This window comes from Gambusia affinis, linkage group LG16 (genome assembly GCF_019740435.1).
Source record: "Gambusia affinis linkage group LG16, SWU_Gaff_1.0, whole genome shotgun sequence".
Classification (NCBI taxonomy): domain Eukaryota; kingdom Metazoa; phylum Chordata; class Actinopteri; order Cyprinodontiformes; family Poeciliidae; genus Gambusia; species Gambusia affinis.
Genome location: NC_057883.1, coordinates 13,815,625 through 13,841,545, shown reverse-complemented (window position 1 = coordinate 13,841,545; position 25,921 = coordinate 13,815,625). Strand labels below are relative to the sequence as shown.

Below are 25,921 nucleotides of genomic sequence, written 5' to 3'. Positions count from 1 at the left end.
ATTTTTCCAAAGAGGAGAAAACTGACGATTCTTTACAGATTTTTTATATTTGGCTGTTTTTAGAACATCTTTGTGTGTGCTATAAACGTGTGAGTGCATATATGAATAAAGGGAGCATTGATGGTGCCATAGGGTGCAGTCACTCCAAGACTCTGCAGCATGACTCATTCTGCCAGCTCATAGCGGGGCTCTGCAACGAACACACATGAAAGCAGCCCTATTAAAGGAGCACTAATGTCACCCGAGCAAAATGCCATAAACTAAGAAGGATCACAGCTGACAGCAAACATCACATAATGTATAATGTCATGAAGTAAATACAGGTCAGACACAGGAATGTAGATGTCCAATCAGGCATCTGAAGAGCAGGTAGAAGGTACAAGAAGGGGTGTTTCCGCGCTATATGATTGATTGGATGTCTTGACCCATAATCTGCTTTTAACGGCCAGCAGCATTCTGACATGTTCATTTCCCTGTCTGCATATGAGTAATGGTGTGTGTGGGTGCATGTTCTGCTTGCTTGTGCACGTCCTCTCATATTCTCATTTTTAACCTTCCCTCCCAGCTCTTTGAGATACATCACCTTCGGCAGCTTTGATCTACGAGCTTGTTTGATCCCAGAAGTTTAAAAATTTCATAATTTATTAGTAAGTAAATCAGTAGAATTCAAAAAGAGAAGGCAGGAAACGGAGAAGAGGCTGTCTGATCCAAACATCAGTAAAAGTGATTTTGATTAGTGGATCGACAACAAAACTATGTATATGTGTTTTATACAGACCCTTTTCCTGTGCATTTCAAAAAATATATGTCAGTAAAAGCCATGGGTGCATGATCATGTTACAAAATGAGGGCGAGAAGCAGGGAAGATAAATAATTGCACAAAACCACGTTAATCAAAGGCTTTCAAGTTACGTTCAACAGTCAGAGTGGTAAGTATGCACAACTCTAGGGTGAAAAAAGGTAGAGTAGATCAATGCATGGTGCTGAAGAAACTAAAAAGAAAAAAAAAATGAAGACAAAAATGGAACACCAGCACTCCATGGTGTTTCCAAGTTTTGTTATTTCGGCAAAATGGATGAAATTTGGCTACATGCCACAGTGAGCTTGTTACAGATTCAAGACCAATCAATGTGTGTGTATATATAGAGACCAGGAAACATCTAAGCCAATCAGAAGCAGATCGGGCAATCAGCCCAAAAAGGAAACATCCATGAGGAACACAGTCTAATCAGTGACAATCAATAAAAACACACGTTTTGAGGTTCAACAGTTTACAATTTAAAAACGGTAAACAGTAAAAACTAATCAACATCAAATATCTGGACTTTATTTTTATTTTTTCTACGGGCATCAGCCATAGAAATTGGTCAAAAGCCAGTTTGACTCATAATTAATTTAATAACTTTCAAACTTTAAACTTTCAAAGTTTCAAGCTCATTTTCTCAGTTTTATTTCTGTGGTTTTTACTAATACTAAAATTTCTACTGAAAACATAGAATTCCCTTGTTTTTAGAAAACAGAATTCTCTCCAGAATACTGCTTTTTTAATTAATGTGTCGAGCTTAGAGGGAAATAAGGGTAAAAAGCCTGCCACAAAGCAATGCTGAATCAAATTAGTAGCCTAAAACACAACATGATTTATATTTGATGTTTAAAGGTAAAGTTAAGACCAAAACTGAAAGAAACGTTTCACACTCGGAATCAACTATTAGCTAGTAGCAAATCCTATGCCATAGTTCAACACCAACAGATTCAATTTAAAAAACTAGTAGTATCAAGTAGTTGAGATTTTTCACTAATGTATTGGTCAATTTTTATAAACATTTAGAAAACACTATTTTTTCATCTATGTAGGCTGCAAAGTACCATTAAATCATACATTAGATGTTAAACCTGACAAAACAAGTTGTGACAACTTGAAGTGTCTTGCAAAAAATATTCATGTTTCTTTCAACATGACTTTGTCTCGTTGACAACCACAATTATAATTGGATTTCATATGATAGGTTATTTCCAAGTGGTGCATAATTGTTAAGCCGAAGGAGAATGATACATGTTTTACGTTACATTTTTATTCAGACCTTTAGGATGAAAGCCCAGCATAAAATCTAACACAACCTATTATCTTCAGAAATACTAAATAAAGTCAACCTGCATGTCTTTTAAAATCAGTACCAGTAAGGCCTCAGAGTTTCAAGCAGTCCCCAGTTACATTGAGATTTTGCTAGTGATACATTTTCCAGTTCCAACAGCTGCCGTAGTTTTTTAAAACTGCAAACTTTCATCAGTTTCTTTTAGGATAAAGTAGTATCAAAGTGTCCAATAAGCTCTACACATATAATGTCGGGTACAACCTTTGTTTATGCTTAAGGCCAGGTGAAGCGCTCCTCCGTCTCTATACATCTCACTCTCACACACACCACTACTTTCTTTCACCTTCCTTGCCATCTCTGCTGTAGGGCTGCATTACCTTACCGGCTCCCCAGTTTTCCCCTTTCGCTCAGACGGTGCTCCAGGGAGCCACCCACACCAATCAGCAGACGGCATATGATCTTCTCACACATACACTCAAACACATGCACTCACCTACACCATATAGTGCAGTGGAAGGGAAACTGAAAGTACCAGCTTGTGTGTGTTTATATATACACCGAGTCCAGAAGGCCCTTGAAATATGCACAGCAGTCCCATGCATAATACATGGGCACAGCAGGAGAAAAGAACTTGTGAGCCGAGTGGATCTCTGCCTCTCCATCTCCTCACTCCACCCCTCCCTTCCCAGTCTATAACACTGTCTGCTGAAGCTGCTGTGCATATGTCTTAAATAACAACTGTCTCTAAGGGTCATGTGTGGGTCATGAATTGTGATGGAGGGAACGCATTAAGGCTGGGGTGGCGGTGGGAAAAAGGATAGACGGCAGCAGGAAAAAGGAATGAGGTGAGACTGCACGGTCACACAGAAAGTCACGCATTTTTATGCTCAGCAGATGAAGAACTATAATCTGAACTGAAAGGAGGTGAATGATTCACTGTTTTCAGTCAGCTGAGACCAAACCTGGTGGCAGTTTCAGCAGGATCACTGACGTTTACAGGCTGAGTGTCCAAAGGTCAGACAGTCTGTAGATGCCAGAGAATGCCAAGCTGTGGTAACTTACTGCAGCTTTGTCATTTACCTCCAGAAAGTGAAGTGCAGCCCGATGACAGGGCCTGTGCTTGAGTAATGATGTTTAGCACCGGGACTCATTGAGGAGCCTTACGCAAGACTTGCATATTCTCCAAATCAAACATCTGAAGTCTGCAGCATGGAACAAAACTTTTCTAAGTCCAATCTAGGTTTGTCTCTTTGGCTAACAATTTATATGATGGATGAGGTGGGCAGCTCATTACATCATTAAAATTCAAGGTGCCCTTCAAATAAAAACGAGATCCTATAGAATATTTTTGCATTCTGGAACATAAATACTTTGGAGGATAATAATATTGTCACTGTCTGTTAAAATAATTAGACTTCAGCCTCAAAATTAGTTCTAAATAAAATGCTAAATATGTTTACTTTCCAGACCATCAGGTATACCTGCAGAATAGAGAGTTGATAAAATGTTAATATTTTTTATTTTTATCTGAATTTTTTTTTTTCTGATCAACCAACACAAGGCTTGTGAAGCTTACCTTCACAAGCTTATCTTGTGAAGGTAAGCTAGCTCAAGTCAATACTTTTAGAGCCCCTTTCAATGAAATTATAGCTTTAAGTCTTTTGGGGTTTGTCTCTACCTGATCCATCTAGAAACTGGCAGTTTTGCAAAACAGAATGCGAGCAGATTTAACAGAAGCATCTGTGAACATAATTTTTTCAGTCTTGCCACTGAATCTCAATTTGGGTCAAGAGTTTGACAGCACCTTTTCATCATATGTACGTACTTTGAGCAAAACCATTCCGTCTTTTTCTAGCTGCACATTTAGAAGATGTTGCTCTGCTTCCGTCTAAAATATTTAAAGCCACCAAACGTCCAATCAACTCTGACACAATTGTCTATCCTGACTGACAAAAAGCATGCCCACAGTATGATGCTGCCACCACCTTTCTGCATCTTGGCAAAAGTGTGTTTGGTGTGATGTGGAGTTTTGTTTAGAAAATCAGGGCACCTTCTTCCTTGTGTTTGTCCCTTATGTGACTTGTGGTAAAACAACAAGCTTTTTTCCCCAACAGCACCATTTTGTCTTGTACAACACTTTGAAGACACCTTATAAATGAGAATATTTTTGAAAGATTTTCTCTTTCCACTTTACTATTATACACTGCTTTGTGTTTTTTTTTTTAATCACAATTCAAGGGGTATACATACTTTTGCAAGGCACTGTATGTTTAAATTATTTCAAGCAAAGGAAAGGTGCAAAACTCTATTTTACGACTTGAAACCTTTTCACAATGTTCAGCTTTTTTAGATTTGAACATAACAAAAGCAAAAATAATCAAAAAAATAAACAAAAATATTGTAAAACTCTTACAATGAGCTGCTTGAGGCCGATGAAAGACTGCTCCACAGAGTTGGCGGTGAGGACCTGACGCCTCATGGCTGCCTGCTCTCCCAAGAAACGAAGCATGAGGTCTTTTACAGCATCTCCCTGCATCAAAAAACATTACTGATTACAGTTAACCCACAATGTCTTATTTTTACCATTACATTATGTCCCCAACACGCCGAGCATTAATGTCTCAGCTACTAAAAATATCTACTGTGGGCATTAAGGGCATCTAGAGTCCATCTGTTTGCAAAAAAAGTTCCATGGTTCTACTACTTGTTCAGGTTTTTGACTTGACAATGCATGAATCCATATCAGTCAAGCAGTTATTACAATAATTGTCTTAATCGTATATCCAATGCATAAAAACTACCAGCAGTAGAATGTCTGGCTACTTTCTAAATCCATTGTATTTGGTTCAATACATGGATGAGATCTGTCCTTCTCTAGGTGTCAGCAGGTAAAATAAGGATCAGAACCACAATGAATGAAACTGGTGTAATAAAATGTTTTAGAAAAGATTAAACAATTACATAAAATTATATGCCTTTACCTGCAGGTTGTCAAATTTCAGCCCAGGCATTGTGAGTTTGTTGCTCTCTACATATGCAGGGCTGTACTGCTGGGTGGCAACAGATATCAAGACTTTTCTCGTCTCCTCACAAGGCAGCCAGGCATCATGTCGCCTGTCCACCTCACTCAAGCTCAGCGCAATCGCAAACGGGTCATCGCTCCCTGAGAACACAGCTTGGAGCTGGTTGAAGGGCTGTGCCTGTGTGGCTGAAATGGGGACTGGAGCTGGGACAGTCTGGGGTGGAAGCGGTTGGGAGTTAGCGTTTGGTTCAGTGGAAGCAGGGCCAAACACTGGGCTCGGCGTCGGAGATGCAGAGTCTAAAAGTGCTCCTGGGGTGGAGATGGAGGAGGCTGAAGAGAGCTGGTGCTCTGGGGTAAGAGGCATGGGTGGCGAGCCAGCCCCAGGAGAAAGGTCAGCGTTCAGGTTAGAAACAGAAATAAAGGATGATGTAGCAGTAAAAGAATCAAAGAAGTCAGAGGCTGGATTGGCTTGTCCATTGTCAGCAAAGAACTTACTGAGGCTAGGGCTGGGCTGACAAACTAGGGGAGCAGTTAACTTACTGGGGGTCACAGCTTCGTCACTTCCACCTGCACTTCCCATGGTAAAGCTGGGGGACTTGATCAGGGTAGGCTGGAAGCCATCGGGCACCAACGACTTCGGCAGGGTGCTCTGGCTGAATATGGTGCACACTGGCACTGGCTCATCTTTAGGACTAATCCCTCTGACTGGAACATCATCAGTATTAGCAGCTGGACTCAAAGTATCGTCTTGAGGTGAGACAGAAGCTGGGACTTGCTGTTGTGTGGCCTCCTCCTCTGTTATTTCCTCTTCAGAGCATTCCTGTTCCCGTTGGTCCACTGAAACTTTAATTTCTGTCATGTTCTGTCCAATTTCACTGTCCTCCTCTAAGTTTCCAAGAGTTGCATTCTCCGGCTCCCCACCATCCAGATAGGAGTCGATTGGAGCCATGTCGTCCTCCTCACTGTTGTTAGGTGAGTCAGAAATCATGACGCTCTCCATCATCTGATCATTTAGTCTGTCCATCAAGCTCTCAGTGGGTGTGATGCTGCTGTCTCCTGGGGGTGTGACAAAGTCTGTGCCGCCCAGATCGATGCTGTCTTCTTGGGGAAGGATGCTATCTATGGAGGGAATCTGACTGGGGGCTTCAGCAGCGGGCTCTGAAACTGCAGCTTCATCATCAACCGTGATGCCCAAAGACACGGGCCGCTGGGCATGAGGTTCCCCTGTGTCCATCTTAATGCTCCTGAAGAAACACAAACTTATTACAATTTTAAATTTAGCTTGTCCCTATATCACAACATCTATGTTTAAATATGTTTTTATCCAGTTTATTAAAAATACAAAAAATAAAGTTTTAACTCTGCACAGTTTAAGAACCACATAACCAATTTGAAATATTGATCCGTTTGATTCTAAAGGCAAGGAAATAATAGTAAGAAACAAACCTATAAGGATGTCTTTTTCTAAATCTTAAATGGCTGTTCATCTAATAATCATGGAGGAAGCACAGGGTGACAAGCTTGCTTCTTTCAAAACAACTGTGGTCTAACCTCCTTGTCATTGATTGTTCACTACACAACTGTACAGTCGACAGTCTTTTCAATGACTGTGTATGTTGACATTTCTTAATAAAAATTGTCCTTTTTGTATTGGTCTTATAATGTTCTAATTTTCTGAAAAACAATACATGGAAGTTTTCATTTGCTTTTAACCACAATCATAATAAAAATAAATAAATAAATAAATAAATAAATAAATAAATAAATAAATAAATAAATAAATAAATAAATAAATAAATGTTTGAAATGTATCACTCTGTATGTGAGATATGCAATATGTGTTTTTCCAATTTTACAGAAATATGCTTTCTGACAATCTTTGAATTTACTGAGAAGTACATGGAATATGTCTAGTTTCTAGATTATTAATGATGTGGGTAGGAAACCTAAGGCTTCCTTGTCTTATGTTCCCTATTTTCCTTTCAGGAAGCTGAAAACCTGGACTTCCTGTCAGTACAAATTCTGATAGCTACAAAATATATCATTGCCACTGATATACAGATACAGAAGTAAAATCAGTGTACGTTGTTTTATGTTGTTATGCGGGTATGATTCAAAGTGTTTCTCTCTGGACATAGCAATTGGGCTAATGCTACATTAGCCGGCTATTCACCATATTTTACCCTCACTCAACGGCTACCTGGTGCCTAGCTGACGGCCACCGACGCCTTTTCAATTAACGCAACAAATTGCACTTGTAGTCCGACAAGACTAAATTACAGAAAAATAAACCGAAAGCTAAAACACATTGCTATATTCTTACCTCACTGCCCCTGGCGGATGAAAACGTAATGCGCATGTGCCGCGCAAAAAAAGCGTCATCACAGATGACACAGTACTATTCTTGAAATTGTTCTACGTAAAATGAAAAGCGCGGAGCGACCTTGTCAGGCTGTTTTTACGAAATGTAACTATAAGCTTGTCTTAAGTCACGGAAGTGATGCTACTGTCATTTGTTTTTAGCTGCACCGCTCAAATGCAGTTATTTTCAAGGTAATTATTAATTGAATCGGTTTTCAAAGGATAAGAAACAATTGGCGACAAGGTGAAAGATGGAAGACGATGCCCCTGTCATATATGGTCTCGAGTTTCAGGTAGGTAATACCTGATTTCTGTCGCCTAATTCTACTCGTCTCTATTCATTGACACATGATTATTGTTTTTGCAGGCTCGTGCACTTACGGCCCAAACAGCTGAGACTGATGCTATTCGCTTCCTCGTGGGGACACAGTCTCTAAAATTTGACAATCAAGTAAGAATATAATCTAACATTTTTATGGAAAGCTTGGTATAAAGTAAATTTTCTCCAATGGAAAATAAATGTATTTCTGATACACGCAGCACTTAGAAGACGTATACACTGCTTTATGTATTTGGACAAAGTAATTTGGCGTCATCTTAGGTCTTAAAGTCGAGTCGTATGCCTTGTTTTTGACCCCATAAATTGTTCTTGTATTTATGGAATGATTTTTCTCTTCTGTCTGTTTCTCAGAGTTATTCTCCTAGTTTATTAGATACTAGGAGATACTGTTTAGTAAAAGGTTGAACAGTCATTTTCCCTTAATTCTTACTTCCATAACGCTGCTTTACTTCTTTGTGAGATAGTCAACAAGATGTTTGAAACAGATGTTGATCTGTACTGGAATAGCAGTATCCCATTACTACAAGTTTGTCAGCTGCATATCCAAAGGTGCTCTTTTTGATTAAGAGATAGTGACTGTTGAAGCATGTTCAAGAAACAAGTTTGAGATGGTCTGAGCTCTGATGAGGCATTATCTTGGTTAGCATGGCCATCAGAAAATGGGCTGTCAATGTAAGTCAGTAAGCATCTAAGGAACCCTAACAATGACAAAAGCATATTCTCCACACCATTAAACTACCATCATCAACCTTGCCCATTCATACAAGACAGGATTGTTGCATGGTTTTGTTTAAATTAAAAAAATATCCGTGAAGTTTTTATAAATTTTGATTTTAATTATGATATAATCTTCATTCCTCTCTTTTCCAATGCATACCTCAACTTCTCTAGCTGTTCCTCTTTTTCTGTAGATCACAATGTCATCTGGAAACATCAAAATCATCGAGACTCTTGTTTAACCTCATCTGTTAGTCTGTCCATGACATAAGTAGACAAGAACGAACATAGAGCAGGTCCTTGATAAAGTCCCACTTCCTCCTTGAACACCTCTGTCACTCCTCCAGCACACCTCACTGGTGTCTCAGAGTTCTCATACATGTCCTGCACCACTTTAATGGCCCGTTTCCACTTAGAATGAGAGGTACTCTTGTAGTTTACACATTGCCATATTCTGCATTTTTCACAACAGCAAGTATTTCCAAACAGACATATTTCTTGTATGCTGGTTTTCAGGCAGGCCGCTGACCGGCAGTTTGCAACACTAAGTAGGGCACAGGTAGTGCTACATGACTCAGTGTTCCACGCAGCCAGTGAAAACAGGTTTTCCTGTAGGGAAAGGTATAATGGAACAACAAACTAATACAGCAGATGTGAATTTAGGCTAATTTCACTCTTAATATAGCACAACATTACATTGTTAAAATCCAGTTTACGTCAAATTGTGTATAAATAATTTATTCACAGGGACAAAACAGGAGGAAAGTACAATTGACAAGAAAACCAAATATTTAGAGCTTCTACAGTTATTAATGATCTTTTTGGGAAGCAATTTGATTAGAAATTTATGCCCATCTAGATATGTAATCAATAAATTATTCCTGGATTGATTTGAAATCAATGCCATTTATTTAAATCATTTATTTCAGTTTGTCTTCATATGTGCACCCAATATTTCAGATGTGATGTCTACATTAAAAGACGATCTAAAGGATCCTTTGTGTTCATTCATCTGCTTTTTTTTCCTTTCTGTCTGACTGTTGGGGCTGTAAACCCGTTGGTGTGTCTAAAAGCGTGTAAAGGAAACAGAATGAAAGGGTGCATGTGCGTAAATGCACATCTTGCAGAGGTCATTACGGAGACAGATGACAGTAACAGTTGGCTCTAAACAGGAGAAGAAATAATTAGCTCTCTGAGTAAGAGGAAGCGTTATGTGTGCCTTAAAAAGAGGGAGCCTATTTTCTGGCCGACTTCAGTGTGAAAACAGTCTGGCACTGAATGCCTTCATGGTTCAGTCCAAGTTCTGTGTAGCGACGCTAATACGGAGCCTTTCGGGAATGGTGACAATGTGTTCTAGTCTCACTGTGTGATTTTCTGTTACACATTGTTGGTAGCTTCATATATTTCCTATCAGTGTCTTCCTTAAGCTCAAATCAGTAAGTTCTTCTTAGTCAAAATCCTGCAAACTATTCAACAAGTGAGACATAACTAAGGCTTTAACTGGTTAACAGCGGATTATTAGCATGCAACAATGCCTAGTATAGAACAGAAATTGATGAGAAAATAAAAACTGTTATTAGCTGTCTCTGTTCTGAGCTAGCATTGGTCACGGGAAGACGTCTTGAAACTGAGAACTATGTGTAAGAAGACTTTAAAGAAGACTACTATTTTTGTTTGATCTGTAGTAATTGTTAGATGAGTTCCTAAAAAAATGCATATAATTTTTTTTTTTATTTACATTAAATGTGTTACTACTTAAAGTTACTACTAATTTTGGCCTACAGTAAGTAGCATAGAGTAATGTCCTTACTTTATTCAGCATTCCTAATTCCTTTGTCGCATTGACAAGCCAACAAATAGTCTGTGACATTTCTCAAATTCTGCCACGGGCTAAAACTAAGGTACTGGTAGTCTAATGCAAACAACGATCAACATTTCATTACCTCTATGATGAAGAAATTTTAAAGAGTGATGTTACTTGATGCTCTGTTTTCTCCCATCTACAATGTGTTGTTTTGCAGAAACCCACCAATCGTTAATATGTATTTAAATGTGTCTGATGTCAAAGGGCATCGTGAGCTTGAAAAGCTGAGGGGGATCATTATTCATCCTTGAGGTCATCTTCTCTCAGATGACCCTACAGCTGAATCGTGGGCCCAGTCTGTGCAGCTTGTTTTATTCATGAAGCTCATTTTCTTTTCCATTCTGCATAAGTTTTCTGGCCAACACTGGTTAGCTCACTTAGGTGAGTTTGAACTCGCATGAAAAATGTTTTTTCAATTGGCATTTCAGCCCTGATAGCTTCTACTGCATCCATAAGCCTTCTGGCCTCTCCACCTCCCATTAAGCGTAATGCAGGGTGGAAATGTCTCTCTTAACTCGCTGAGCACCTCTCAAATCCCTCAGAGACCAATAGTCGAAAATGACAGATCGGAGGGCGCCTCGGCATGGCATTTAAGGCTGCTAACGAGATAAAGCGGCCGAGCTTGGCACCTCTCACCCGCTCGCTACTCCTCTGTCCTGCTTACTGTCATCTGTGCGGCTAAAGAGCTTTAGTGGTGAAGCCCGTGAAGTGGGAGCCACAAGCCGACTTGGCTTCATCCCTCTATTGCCCCCTCCTCTTACAAATCTCCCTTCTCTCCTTCTCCTTGCTTTAATTCCTCCCACCACTGCCACATAATTAAAAAGTGCTGGGCTCAGTGCCCAAGTGGCTGAAGGCTATGAGTCACTCCCCAGGCTTGGAAGAATGAGGATAAATCACCTGGGGGAGGAGGACTGGAACTTCTCTCCTCTTACACCTAGGTTCATTTGGGGGGGACCCTATTACCAGGCCCTCCAATTACCCTGTCCCACCGGCCTGAATTTATTTGTGCTTCTCCCCCACAACCATAAAATTATAACTTGCCGTAATAATTTCTTGCTTGATGCCGTCCAATCCAAGGTTAATAGCTGCCTAGCTGACTTTGAGGAGGCTGAAGGATGCCGGTGCTCCAGTGCTCTTGTCCTCCCTTCTTACTCCCCATCTACTTCCTCTTGTTTAGCCCGTAAAAGTAGCACCGATATTGGGGAGTGGAAGTGCCTGCAAGGAGTTATTGTCCACTGAAACCCTATTAATGGTCCCCCAAAGTGTTGTAAGTGTCATTCTCATAGGCGAGACTGTCATTAAGTCTCTGATCAAACCTTGAGACCCTCACTGTTTTACTGCATTTTGGGCCCTGAACCGTATACAATCTTGAGGGACCTCACAGAATAGATTTGCATCTAATGAAAACAGCTCAGTAAAGAAGAGTTCCCATTAACCGCTTATAAATAAAAGTTTAGTTTGTGGAGCTTGTGCAGCTAAGCCCCTCAGGCCAAGGAAACTCTTGATCAAGGAGAGACCTCAGTTCATGTATGCTGTTTTGGATTATAAGGTAGAAAATTATTAATTTGCAAAAGTACTGCTTTTTTGTTTTACAGTTAAAGTAACTTAGGCATATAAACTAAAGCTGAAAAAAAAATCCATGTAAGAACTAACATAGTCCTGCACGCTAGCCACAATAGACATATTGATATAATAAGAATAAATAACTTTCGAGGATTTCATATATCCCAGCGAGAAGGGCAAAAAGAACAATGTCACAACAAAATACCAGTAGAACTTAAGTGAATTTCCTAACAAATTATTTGGAAAATCTCACTTTTTGCAATCATCAGAACAAAATTAAAACATTAATCTAAGTATACTCTTAGATTTTTAAAAGGCAAAGTTGCAGCTAGATGCAGGTGATCAAACTGAGCGGTCTTGCATTGACTCAATGCCCATGAAGATCTTTAAGAAACTGCGTTTGCTGTTCATTAACATCTGAAAGGTTATCAGATCACATTTGAATGTTTTTAGGTCCACCATCCTATAGAGCGGTATATTATTCATGAAGCATTTAAGACCGCTGCCAATCTTCCCAGAGCTGGTATGATGTATTTTGGTTGTGCGTTTAATTGCATTGTCAGATAAATTTTTAATAAAGCCCGATGATTAGATCACAGAATGTATAGGTCTCAGTTATTAGAAAGACTGAGCAAATATGGCTTGTCTAGGACAGCCCAGTGTAAAATCAATATGACTGTTAAGCATGATGACAAAGGGCTGATGACATTTCCTTCATATGTAGCCACAGCTTGCTGTCTCTGCGTTGAACATGAACTCATCTGAACATCAAGGTTGAAATCTACAATAAAATGGCTGAAAAAGAAAAAAATAGCACAGAACTCTATTTCCCCTTGATCATCTTCAATTGCTTATTGGCAAAGCTGAAAGATTTTAATTTACATTTTCCAATATTGTCAATAAATGCCTCCAAAATAAGACTTTCCTCTGTCTTTGTCAATGACATAGATCAGCTAGGGCAGCATGAGATTGAAAACTCTTACATGTTATTAGTAAACAAAATAGCGACAATGTCAGTTGCAGACATGGTCCTATCTTCTTCTTCCTCTCTGTTTCTCTGTGCTTCCAACACTTTGTGACCTTTAGCCTTATGGGCAATGTCATTTGTGTCCAGGCTGAATATCTGCTTCCAAGAAACTCTGTCCAACTGGCTAAATATTAGATCAGCTAGTAATATATTCTAAGTTCATAAGACTTAGAATATATTACTAGCTGACAATATTTCACTCCAGATTGTTCTTTGTGATATAAAAAATGCAAACACTGATACTGTGATGATGATTTATTCGAGAGATATTACTCACCCTTCACATCAGCATTTAATTTGATGTACTTTTTTGAATTAATTAAAAATTAGATGTAGTATGGATATATGCTTTAATATATTGCATTGTAATTTTTATCATAAAATCTAATGTTTCTAAATGTTTTACTAGTTAAAAAAATATAATGAAATATTCATCTTTCCTTAAATGTTTTGTGGAATTGTCTTTGTGTTTGCAAAACAGTTACACAGCCTAAAGCTAATTCTGTATTGAGGGGCCGTGGCTTGAAAAAGTTTGCAGTCCCCTACTATAGACCACCTGACTGAAATGATGTGGTGGGACTTTAAGATATTTTGACAGGAACAAATGTCTGCAAACTTCAATGAACTGAAGCAACGTAGTACATAAAAGTGGACCAAAATTTCCTCTACAATAATGTGAGAGACTGAAAAAGTCACACCGAAAAGGATTACTTAAAAGTTATTGCTGCTAAAGGTTGTTCTACTAGCTACTGAGTCATTAGCTTTTCTCATGACTGGATGAGTTTATGGGAGTTCTTCCATGCGAGTAACATTGCAGGGCTCATAAAGGATGGAGTGAAGTGTCCCATTCAGAATGGCTTGATCTGTTAAACCCTCTGAAGTGGAGCTGAGTTTTATATTGGTCATAGTTTTGGTGGAGAGGATTTTGTGGGATGCTTCAGGCTGCTTCTCCAGGGTAATTATACAAGGAGCATTCTAATCTCTCTTCAAGGAGAGATCTGAGGTCAGAAGCTCTTAATTAGGATGTTTACAGAAAGTTTGTAAAATATTCTAATTATTTTGTCCGCTTTAGGTTTTGGAAATATATGTAAATATGTTGTTATGGTTAGAAGGGAAAAACAGAAGTTCTCAAACTACCCAGAAATTATTACTAAGTTATTAAAATGTTAATCCATTAAAACAATATAGAAGCAAATAACAAAATGTGCCCACCCACATGTCCTTCTAAGCCAGTGGGATTTTAGGAAACACTTTTTTTTATAGAAATATCTGGTCATTGTCTTAGCTATATTTGTTAAATAATGCAAGCAAGTAGTCTGTTAGTGATAACAACATAACTGGAAGATATATGCATTCCTTTGAAATGTGTAATAGTTACACATCCTTTTAGATTTAAAAATTGACTCAAAAGATATTTGGTCAAACTTTTATATAAACTATTTGGTCCTCATTTGGTTTTAGTGAAATCACACAGACGTTTCTTTTTAAACATAGTTCATATCAATATCAAACTCCAGTCCAACTGGCATTATGGACTGGATTCAATTGTTTTGTATTTAGATTTGAATTTCACTGTTATGTAGAATGTAATCTGCTTATGTAATTTAATTATGTTGACATGATTTTGACTTATAGCATGGTTTTAGCATGTTTCTGTGCATAACTGGAAATTAGTTGGATGTTGATGTTGTAAATTGTCCTTTTGTAAATACGCTGAATTGAACAGAATTTGGCATTGAATCATAAAGCCGAAAATCATCATATCACTTGCCTTTAAGGACAGTAGTTAAGCAAAGGAAATTGGAGAACAATAAATTTTCAGTTGGGAATTTTATCAAGTTTGATTAATTAGCAGCAGTTGTCAATCTCAAGTGAGAAAAAATAACAGAATTTTGGTGATGTCATTAACTGGCTTGGAGGACCTTCTGAAGGAGAAGTTATCCCATATTGATGGAGTAGATGGTGATTTCAGAAACATTAAAAAATTGTTTATCCTTCTTTTAAATTGGAGTTACTCATACAATTGAAGAGTTTATGAAGATCTGTAATATAAAAACTACCATTTGGATTTACTGATGTTAGCAGAACAGCATGAGTACAATGCCACAATTATACACACCCAATAAAGAACATGGTTTAGGAGGAGGGAATTGCATTCCAAGAAACATGTGTAATATTTAGTCAAAAGTTCAAAATTATCTTATCATATTTTTGTGGTGTCATTAAGCAAGGTTGCATTTATAAAACAGCACCATAAAATACCAAGTTCAAATTTGCTGTTTTTGTAAATCAATGATGAAAAGAATACTAGACCAACCAACCAATAATTAATGTATATTTGTTCAACTAAATGCTGTGGCTGTCAGTGTTTCACTGGTGCCAGTTCAGAAACTGCCCTCTTGGAGATCCTAAAGCCTACTAGAGTAATCACAGTTATGTTTTGTTGTTGCTTGCCTTTGTGGTTCTGAGTCAGGTTGGAGTGTGGGCTCGGTGTCTGAAATGATAAAAGGAAATTACCATAAGATGGTTTTCTTAATGACATAAATGACCAGATAAATAAAAGCTTTGCTACAAAACAGAGCAAATTAGAAGCATAAGATTATGGTGCCATTAAAGCTAAATCATCATCTGCTCTTGAGGTTTAATTACAATACATGTCCTAATCCAAATGTACATTTAAAGACCTCATACAGAGAAGTTGTTTTGAATTATAGCAGCCCATTTAAATAACATATTATGGCATTAAGCTAACAACTAATGACTTTTTGCAAATTTCTTTTTTGGTGGACCTTCATTCTGTAACATCAAAAGCATGCATATTACTGTCTCAAATGCAGCATTGCTTCGAAAATGTATTAGGGGAAAAAAAACTAATAAGATGACAAATGACGTGTCCTGTTGCATCAAACAGGACATTTTTTGGAATTCTACATGGTGAATGACATTTAGTGGATTGTGAACCCAATGTTTTTTGTCACTCTGAGACCATCTCTCACCTCTGCCTCTGCCTCTGTTTCAGATCCACATCATTGATTTTGATGATGAGAATAACATCATCAATAAGAATGTCCTCCTGCACCAAGCTGGAGAGATATGGCACATTGCTGCTAGTCCTGCTGATAAGGCTGTACTTACCACCTGCTATAACAAAAGTGAGTTCTACGGTTTCAATCTGTTACGATTTGCTTCATTCATGCTCTTCTTATTGTGTTAATCTTATATTGCATGATCTCAGTTATTTGTAATACATGTGTGTTGTAGCCAAGTTGCTCTTTTAGCTGTGTTATGAGTCGAGCTAGCAGCAACTCAACAATAAACAGGGCCTATTCAAGTGCAGGAGATGTTCCATGCCTTTAAACCTAAAGTTTTTTCTTAAAGCTGCTGTCGCAATGTTTCTTGTCTTTCCATGTATGGCATTTTGAAAACAACATGGATCTATATATCTATATAGATAGATAGATAGATAGATAGATCTATATATAAGATTTAGTGGAACTTATATTGCCTTAAAATCTATCTGTCCAGTCTCTCTTTTCTATGGGTTCTTAATTAAAAGGGACATAGACTAAGAATATCTGATAATATTCCTTATGTTTTACCTTAAGACTGCTTTTAAAATGACTGGGAACAATGTAAATGTGAATAAATAAATAATAGTTTGAACTGTTTTATTTCTGTCAATTAACAGCTTATTTAAGCAATTTTTACTTAATTCATTCAAGTGGAACAGTGGTACAAATGTAGTTTCCATCATCAGTAATTATAGTTTAAACATGATGATGACACGTATCCTAGTTTTTTTTTTTTTTTACGTTTTTTTAAAGGGTAATGTAAAACTAAGCTAATAGTTTTAGATTCAGAAAATAAACATGTCAATTACTGCCTTTTCAAGGCTAAACACAGAGTCTCTGTGCAAGCATCATATTGAAGAAGACAGCCGTGTCAAACAGGGACATGGGGTAAAAGAAGGTGGGACACGGGGTGGGTACCTCTGGGAAGGAGAGTCGTCTTTCACTCTGTCAGCCGGGTTCGACACGCTTCAGCTCACAGGGTGACAGCCGCTCTGGACAGCCAAACACGCGCTGCTGCACACACCACCCACTCACATAAAATATATTTAATCATGAACTCGCATACACATGAGCGTCACTGTACCATTTCCATACAGCCTTTCAGCGGCAACCAAAAAATGTGTGAGCAGGCCTTTCTCTGTAATGATCGCTTGGCCCATTACTCCAAAAGCAAGGTTGTCTAAAACCACTCAAGAGCATCAGCCACGTGTTTCTTTTTAATTTGACAAATAGGCTTAATGCCAGTGTTTTTAGCCCAGAAGCCGCCTACACACTGTCAATATCTACACCAAAAAGAAATTAGGCTGGTTCGCTCTCTGTCTGTGCTGTGATTGGTTTTTACACTCCAGCTTGAAACTTTTACTCCAATTACTGCACCAGTTCTACATTTACTCTCCTGCTTCCAATTAGCAGCTCCAGCACCGGCATGGATGTGCCAAAATAACTCATTTCAGATGTGTGATTAGCAGGAAAGCATGTCCACATCACAGCATATTAACAGCAGTCTGTCTCCCTTTCTGACCCTTACATTCAGGTGTGTTTTTGACACATGAGCTTTTATATCGGGTTCAGATCTGTGTCTCTGTGTTGTCTTCCTGTAGCCAGTGACAGCAGGGTGGTGTCCTGTGCTGCAGTTTGGCGGATGCCCTGCGACTGGGACTCGGGAAGCCACGAGTCACCTGATGACTCTGCCCACAACCCTCAAACTCTGGAGCTGCTCTGTCATCTAGACGATAGTGCCCATAGAAATACTGCCTGGTAGGTCTCACCTTGAAACAGAGAAAGTTCTTTAGATCACATTCTTCTTGTGATTGAAGGGTAAACTATATATGCTCTCATTCGTTACTTAATGACTTTTATTCATATATCTTTGTATTTGCCAGTCTGGTAAATATAAGATTATTTGTATCTTTTTCAAGTTTGTTGATCTTCAGCCAGTGCTTAACATCACTTGTTTTTATTATTGCGCCTAAGAAACTGTGTGGTAACAATCCACAATGATCAGCAGAATATTGCAAGAGAACATCTTAAACATCCTTTCTTTGTAATTGTCTGTCTAGTGCCCATTTATATAATCACATATTCCGCTTTATGATAAACATGTGAACATATATTTTAAAGTTTCTTAAAGAAGGTTTCCAAAATGCTTTTAAACATGTTTTTTGTAAGTAATGTAATAGTTACTTCTTTTTGTAATTATACAATACAGTAACTATCTTACTCATTCTATTACGTTTTTGATAAAGTAACTGATAACTGTAACTAATTACTTTTTAAAGTTGCTTGCCCAACACTGAGGACAGATAGACTATCTCCTATCAAGCACTCAGAAGTCCCTCTTAAAGATTTTTATATAGAAATAAATATACAGATATTACAAATCAATGTATTACGTTCATAGGAGAAATATAGATTGTCAAATGTAAACTGATTGCAAAGATTATCTCCTTTTTTAAGGCATAAAGTATTTTCTACCACAATTTGGCAGACTTTCCTTAGTCTTTCTAAAAAGACTACATTTCTAAAAAGATATTGGTCTCAATGCTTGTTCTTTACTATCGACAGAGCTCATTTATTCTTTTAGTAGAGTAGTTAGAAAGTCGTTCCTTCTCTTCAACACGGTTTGTCTTTTTTTCAGATATTGCACATACAATTTACAACCAAAAATCATGTGAAACTAGGATCGTATTCTCAGAAATCCCATTAATCCAGATAGTTATATACAAGGAAGTAGTGCTGAGTGTGTTGCAGCACCCATTTGTGGATAACAAGTCATAGACATATTGGAAAACTTGCAAAAAGAAAAAAAAAAAAATTCCACAAATAAAACTAAAAAAGTTTGCCCCTCAAAAATGTGATCACTGCCTACAGTGAGTCATATTGAAAAAGCTTTGGGTCCTTTCTCTATAGGTTTTCTTTGTTTTTTTAACTAGCAAGTAAATATAAATATTCAGAAGCATTGCTAAATTTAATCAGTTTTTCATCTACCTCAGAATTGGTTTGTTCTCCTCATTGTGTCTGCTACAGTCTGATTCATGAAGAGTTGGCTCATTTCAACGCGATACCATCAGTCGGATAGTTTACTGCAGTGGAAGAAGAATGTCAAATTAATCTGAAACAGCTTTTTGTGTGTTATAACGACGCTCCAACTGTCTCACTCACTGTAAAACATATACAATGCATTGCAGAGCCCTCTGCAGCAATGGTGCAACACATCCAGTTCTGCTGTTATCAGATGCTGTGAAACTTGCGTATTATTCATTGAAACACAATCCCGGAAGATATTTTCGAACTATGTCAGCCTGTAAATTATATAAATAAACTTAACCAATAGGGAAACACTGAAACAGCCTTGTTTTCAATGAGGTTCAAGTTTGAGATGTCCTGCACCAAAGGTAAGTGTCACTGAATGTTGAGGAGCCAGATGTTATGCTCTTCTTCACTGTCGCGAAAGACATTGACATACACATCAGATATTTTTGTGTCATTGATCTAAAGTTTTCTCCAAGGGAAGGGTTACTTTTCCAATGTCAAGGGTGAATCTTTCGAAATTTGGTTCCTATTTAATCACATGAAGTCAAAATGGATGTGTTACTGTTGTACCCCCTGGAAGAAATGCTCAACGTTTAACCTCTATAGCTCATGGCTCACACAGTAAAACAGGCTCATCGGTTTATTAGGAAAACATTCAACATTCTTAAATACATTTTTCTCATTTGCTGTTTGGACGTAACTGGTTCATAAGTCAATTTTTAACCACAATCTCCTCTTATTCTGTGAGTGTCGGTTATGTGTTGAGCTGTCCTAGTTGAATAAATCTCAAAGCAAAGTCATCACTGAGCTCTAATCATAACTAATGTGCAGGAAGCAGCTGATCCCCATTTATTGGATGGAACAGAGCTCCTGAGCAGGAGCAAAAATTATGGTTAACTGCATCAAGTGCAGAAACACATTAGACACAAAGATGTTTCCTTGATTCAAGTCATATGACAATACTATTGAGCATAAATCATTTGAATGTATATTTTTGCTTTTTTATGTATTTGTATATATTACTCTTAAGTTCTGGATCAAACTTGTTTAAAATTTCAGAGGCCAAAAGTGTTTCCAACATAGACATTGTCTCTTTCCAGTTTGATTTCATGTTAGGAGAAATTTGTTTTCTTACTCTGTTCACTTTCAAGTAGTAGGCCCATGCTTGCAGTGTAATTAAACTTTGTTGCAAAACTGATCACTCTACTTCTTTCTTGTCACTAATAATTTTCTACACATCTATATGAAATTTTACCACTAAAAAGTTATTTTCTATCAAGAAATCTATCCATTTGGATTGATGTATTTTTCTGGTGATGCAGCATCGTACACAATGTCTTCAACTAAATATGTAAGTTCATGTCTGATTTTGAAGGAGGGACTTTAAGAAAGGTGTCTTTTTAAAATAATAATAAAAAAAAAACCCATTAGAAACGAAGAAAATGCCCATTTTGACATATTTATGTTTTAAACCTTTTAGATTTTTAGGCTCTAAAATATGACATTTGGCCCTTAGGTTTAGAGGAACTTAGGAGACAGATTGACAAGCCTTCAGCTCCTCAGAAAGTGAACCAGCCACATACTCCATTATACTCTGAAATGCATTTCGTCTTCATCTCGGCTGCTTTTGTGCGTGTGTGTTATTATTTTTCTCTGGATCTAACTATTGACTGGCCCACATCTTGGATTTTAGTCACGGCTTGATCCTTTTGTCTTACAGTCAAAGCTGTTCGCCATAACTCACTGCCTATGAGAATGAAAATCGATGGTCATTCTACTTTTTACGCCGCCGTTCATCGTCTGCCTCATGATTGCTATCATTTTTAGACACGCCAATCAGTTAGCGTACTGTAGCAGGTGTCTGCAAGGTAGAGATAAAGATTGGGAGGGAGGGAGGAGAAGCCGAGAGAAAAATGCAGAGATGTAAAATTTTTGCCTTTTGCTTGTTTTGTTGAGCTTGTTTCTTAATCATTCCTTTTAAAGTTCTATTTCTGGGTAAAGACTTGTGTTTTTAGGGTTAAAATTAAATTTACAAATATTTCACTTTTGCTCCGGATCAAAAAAGGTAATTATCTGTGTGTTTATGTGTGAGAGACCAGGTCAGACGATGCTGTGGGGGTAAAGATTGATGGTTGTGGGCACCACCATCTCAGTGCCCTTAGAGCTATAACCCTCACAAGGGCATCACACTGTGCACATGCGGTCTATATGTGTGTGGTTCTGTTTTGTTTAGCTGTGAATTGGATGCTGTGAAGCCTGCACCCTATGCTGTGCACTATTGGCTTCCCTAGATGGATGGCTTTGGTGTGCCGCCCGCCTCCTCCATTTCTCTACAACATGCACACATCCTCCCTTGTTCTGATGATACTGGTAGCTCGCACCAATCTGTGCATGCTTGTGTGTGAAGAGACAAAGAGTTGTGTTTTAGGGGGTTTTATTTTTACTTTATTTTTGCGTGCATGTTTGTCCACCTGCTCCATGTGTGTTTGCATCCACTGTAGCGTGTCTGCCTGTTTAGCTCACGCGTGCTGTCCCTTCACTCCCGCTAACAATAACCCTTTCTCCTTCCTCAAAAATCCCCTCATTGTTTGGGCAAGCAAACATTTGAGCCTGTGCTCCGTTGTGAAGCATGCGCTGAATAAAAATGCTGGCCAAATTTTTGTGTGTGTGTGTGTGTTTATGTGTTCTCCATGGCCGTTTTTGCCCTCTTATTCCTCCTTGTGCACTTAGTTTCGATTGGGAGCCTTGCCAGTTGACTAAATTGATTCATGTGGAGCCATTTGAGCCAATCAGCACGCTAGGAGGGTATGGCAAAAAAAAAAAATTCTAAAGATGGAAAAAGATGGCTATGGTACAACTGTGTATTTGGCCATAGAAACATGTTTTCTCGTTTTTGAGCAAAAGTTATTTCTCTTTGCTTGTTCTTGTCTTGGGCTTCTTTTATTACTTTTTTGCAAAAAGATCACAAGTTTTGGTCTGTCTTTATTACTGCATAAAGTAGGATGCATTATTATATTAACAAAACCAGAGTTTTCTTAACAATATCCAAATACTGCTGTTGTGTAGAGAACACAGGCTGGTTTAACCAGGTTAATTCACCTTGTCATAATTTTTTTTTTAAATTGGTTACTATTTTTGACTTATCTTGAACTTTGTAAACTACTAAAGTTAAATTGGGACAAATATTATATTAGTTTTCCATTAACCTTTATAGTTTTGTAAGAAACACTGAAAGTCAGTTGAAGTTCTAGAGCAGTGTATGGCATGAGCATCTGCTACCTTGAGACTATGTCCAATTGGCTAAATATTACATTAACATAAAAAATTTAAGTTTATAACACTCCATATATATTGACCAACAAGCTTTTCCCTCTAAGTAGCTCTTTGCGATATGAATATAACACACATTGTTACAACAATGATGACACTTTTGCGATATATTGTGCAGCCCTAGTATTTGGTGCTTTTAAGACCACATCTTTTCCATAATTAATACCCATTCATGTTTAAAGAATGCATTCTAATGGTTGCATTTTAATGACATGACTCACAAAGATGAGGTTAAAACTACTGGATTCTGATTTTAGAAGCTGATGAGGTTATTGGACTCCTTATTATGTGTTTTCATGTAAAATGGGACAAAATAACTCCTCAATCTTTTGATTTCCTGTTATTCTTGATGCCAGAGAGATTTTTTCTTTTTTTGTACAATTGGAGAAGTGTTGCATGTATTTGCATCCACCTGATTCAGTCCACAAAACATGTGAAAAACTTTTCTTCACATATTCCTTATTTGTGTCAGTGTGCCTTGTTTAGTGGTGGTCGGGTTTCAGCTTTTCTTACCTTTGCCATTTCTATGAAAGAGTTCAGAACATCTTTTTTTATATGTACTACAGATATGTTGTAGTTATGGCAGAATTGGAATATTATGGGTTCCTGGTAGCTCTTCTGACATTTAGTATTTTTTTTTTAATTTTCAGACTCAGTTAAACCTTTGTTTAGACCTATCTTGCCTTAAGGCAGTGTTTCTCAATTCTGGTCCTCAGGCCCCCCTGCCCTGCATGTTTTAGGTGTTTCCCTTCTACCTGCCACACACCTGGCTTGAATATTTGGGTGATTAACAGGCTTCTGCAGTACTTGGTGGCTGCAGAAGACGTCATGCAACCATTTGAATCAGCTGTTCTGGTATAGAGGCACATCTAAAACATGCAGAGCAGGGGGGCCTGAGGACTGGAATTGAGAAGCACTGCCTTAAGGAAAGAATCTACCTAATAACTATGAACACCTTTATATAAGGTGTTGACTTCCTTAGGCAACACTGGAATTGTCACTGAAGAAATTATCATCCAAGCTCTGTTAATAGGAGCCATAACTGTTTAAATAAGCTCAATTATTTATTTCTTAAAGTATAAAATTCTTGCAATAATTCTGACTTTTCCACCATACAAAGAGCTCAGCAGTGCTGCCAAAATCCAAATTCTTCAGTGTTTCTGAATGAACACAATGAACTTGTTTATATTTGACCTTCTCATGAGATAGAAAATGTTCTGTCTGATAACCTTCAAACTCTGCTACAATAATGCAATTTTATTTTTCAGGAAATTGAGTCACAAAATCTTGAGAGAAGGAAATTAAGAATTTCTTTGTTTCAATTGGAAACTTCTCATCAAAGAGTTCAAATGTCACATGTGGGGTACCCCAAGGTTCTATCCTAGAACGCCTCTTATTCAATATTTATAAGCTCCCACTAGCTCAGGTTATAACAGGAAATAATATTAGCTACCATAACTATGCAGATGACACACAGCTCTACATTACGATGTCACCAGGTGACTCTGAACCCATCTAATCACTGAACAGATGCTTAGAACAGATAAATGTGTGGATGTGCCAAAACTTTCTCCAGCTGAACAGAAACAAAACTGAGGTTATTATCTTTGGACCTAAAGAGGAACGATCTAGAGTCAGTGCACAGCTTCAGTTATTACAACTAAAACCCAGCGATCAGGCCCGAAACCTGGGAGTAGTGATGGACTCTGACCTGAACATTCAGAGCCACATAAAGACAGTTACAAAGTTGGCCTTCTATCACCTGAAGAATATTTCCAGGATTAAAGGACTAATGTCTCAGCCAGATCTAGAGAAACTCATCCATTCGTTTACCTTCAGTCGCATTGATTATTGCAACAGCGTCTTCACAGGTCTGTCCAACAAATCAATCAAATAGCTGCAGCTGATCCAGAATGCTGCTGCTCGCGTTCTCACTAAAACCAGGAAGATAGAGCACATAACACCAGTTTTAAAGTTCCTACACTGGCTCCCTATAGCTCAAAGAATAGACTTTAAAATACTGTTGTTGGTTTACAAATCACTGAACAGCTTAGCATGACAATACATTAAAGATCTGCTGTTGTTGTATCAACCTTCCAGACCTCTCACGTCTTCCGGTTCTGGTCTGCTCTGCATCCCCAGAACCAGAACCAAACGAGGAGAAGCAGCATTCAGCATCTATGCACCACAAATTTGGAATAAACTTCCAGAAAACTGTAGAACAGCTGAAACACTGACTTTTTTAAATCTCGACTAAAAACCCACCTGTTTAGAATTGTATTTGAAACGTAATCAATTACAAATTTATTGACGAAACCTGACTTAGTGTTCTGTTTTGATTGTTGATTCTATGTTACGTTGTGTTTCTGTGTTTGTTATGATGTAAAGCACTTTGCTGCTGAAATGTGCTATACAAATAAATTTGATTGATTGATTGATTGAAGAAAATAAGAGCCACACAGTTTTTATGAACTTCATCTACATACTTGCAAAAGGTGTCAGTTAGTTTATCATTTTTTACTTGGTGTGCCTATTAAATCCTGTCCAGAAGGAGGAGAGCCACACCTGATGTGTTTGTCTTGTACATACTGGGATTTAACTTGTATACATGCAAAGCACAGCATAAAAGGAGAGCAATCTGGAGAGCAAGAGACATATAGAAAGACAAAGAGAGAGAGAAAACGGCATCCCTTCCCTCGACTTAGATGTATAGGGCAGTGAAACCCCCACAGCTCTCCCTGACAGTATTTACATACTGCTTCAGAAGCTAGTTTGTTGCAACTCTCAAGGTCAAATGCATGTAACTTACAGTGTTTGATAAGAAAGAAAGCCGATATTAGACACTGCTCAGTAATTGTCTCCGACTCTCTGCTGTTGCATAAGATAATTGATACTTTGGGGAAAAATGTGATGTGCAAATCCCAAAGTGGTGAGTATGTTTTAATTGGCCCTATGGTGTCCTGATGAATGTGTGTTTTTGTATCAGTGTCAGGGAGAAGATAGCAATCTGTTGTCTTATTTTAAGGTTTCTGTGTTAGCAGTTGTTTGCACATAGGCTCATTCCTCACGTGTTTGGCTCCTGCTGTTCAGTTTTTAAGATAGGGCTGTAGGTGTTGAGCTTGTGCTATTCTTGGTCCAATGTTCACCTTCAGTGAATTATAGTAAGAACCCATTTTACCAGAAGAACCTTAAAAACTTAACAAATTTCTCTGTACTAATTGCCAGTCACATATATACAGAACCCATATCTGTCTTTTTGGATTTTATTTTTTAGACCACCACAAAGTGCTGCATGACTATAATGTGTAGTGGAAAGAAAACCAAGCTTTCTTTTCTTTATCAAATAAAACCATAAAAAAGTCTGGGTGTTACTGATAAAGGTAAATCAATCTGTGAGTAATTTATTCTCAGTATACATGTATTTGTTCTTCAAACATAATGAAAAAAAAAATACATTAATAACTTTATTTTAACAATGAATGTCTGTGTCCATCTTTAAC

General features: G+C 37.9%; 2 protein-coding genes across 2 annotated transcripts in view; one reads left to right on the top strand and one right to left on the bottom strand.

The window, feature by feature from the left end:
• trappc12 (trafficking protein particle complex subunit 12) overlaps positions 1-7,519 on the bottom strand; it is a 29,092-nt gene extending 21,573 nt beyond the window's left edge. Inside the window, exons 1-3 of the mRNA XM_044141953.1 lie at positions 7,439-7,519; positions 5,075-6,359; positions 4,507-4,623 (exon numbers count right to left, since the gene is read on the bottom strand). Of these exons, the coding sequence (XP_043997888.1) occupies positions 4,507-4,623; positions 5,075-6,359; positions 7,439-7,497 (1,461 nt within the window). The 5' untranslated portion in view covers positions 7,498-7,519. The remainder of the gene's footprint in view (positions 1-4,506; positions 4,624-5,074; positions 6,360-7,438) is intronic.
• Positions 7,520-7,601: 82 nt separating this feature from the next.
• eipr1 (EARP complex and GARP complex interacting protein 1) overlaps positions 7,602-25,921 on the top strand; it is a 50,493-nt gene continuing 32,173 nt past the window's right edge. Inside the window, exons 1-4 of the mRNA XM_044141956.1 lie at positions 7,602-7,769; positions 7,844-7,927; positions 16,007-16,139; positions 17,660-17,816. Of these exons, the coding sequence (XP_043997891.1) occupies positions 7,728-7,769; positions 7,844-7,927; positions 16,007-16,139; positions 17,660-17,816 (416 nt within the window). The 5' untranslated portion in view covers positions 7,602-7,727. The remainder of the gene's footprint in view (positions 7,770-7,843; positions 7,928-16,006; positions 16,140-17,659; positions 17,817-25,921) is intronic.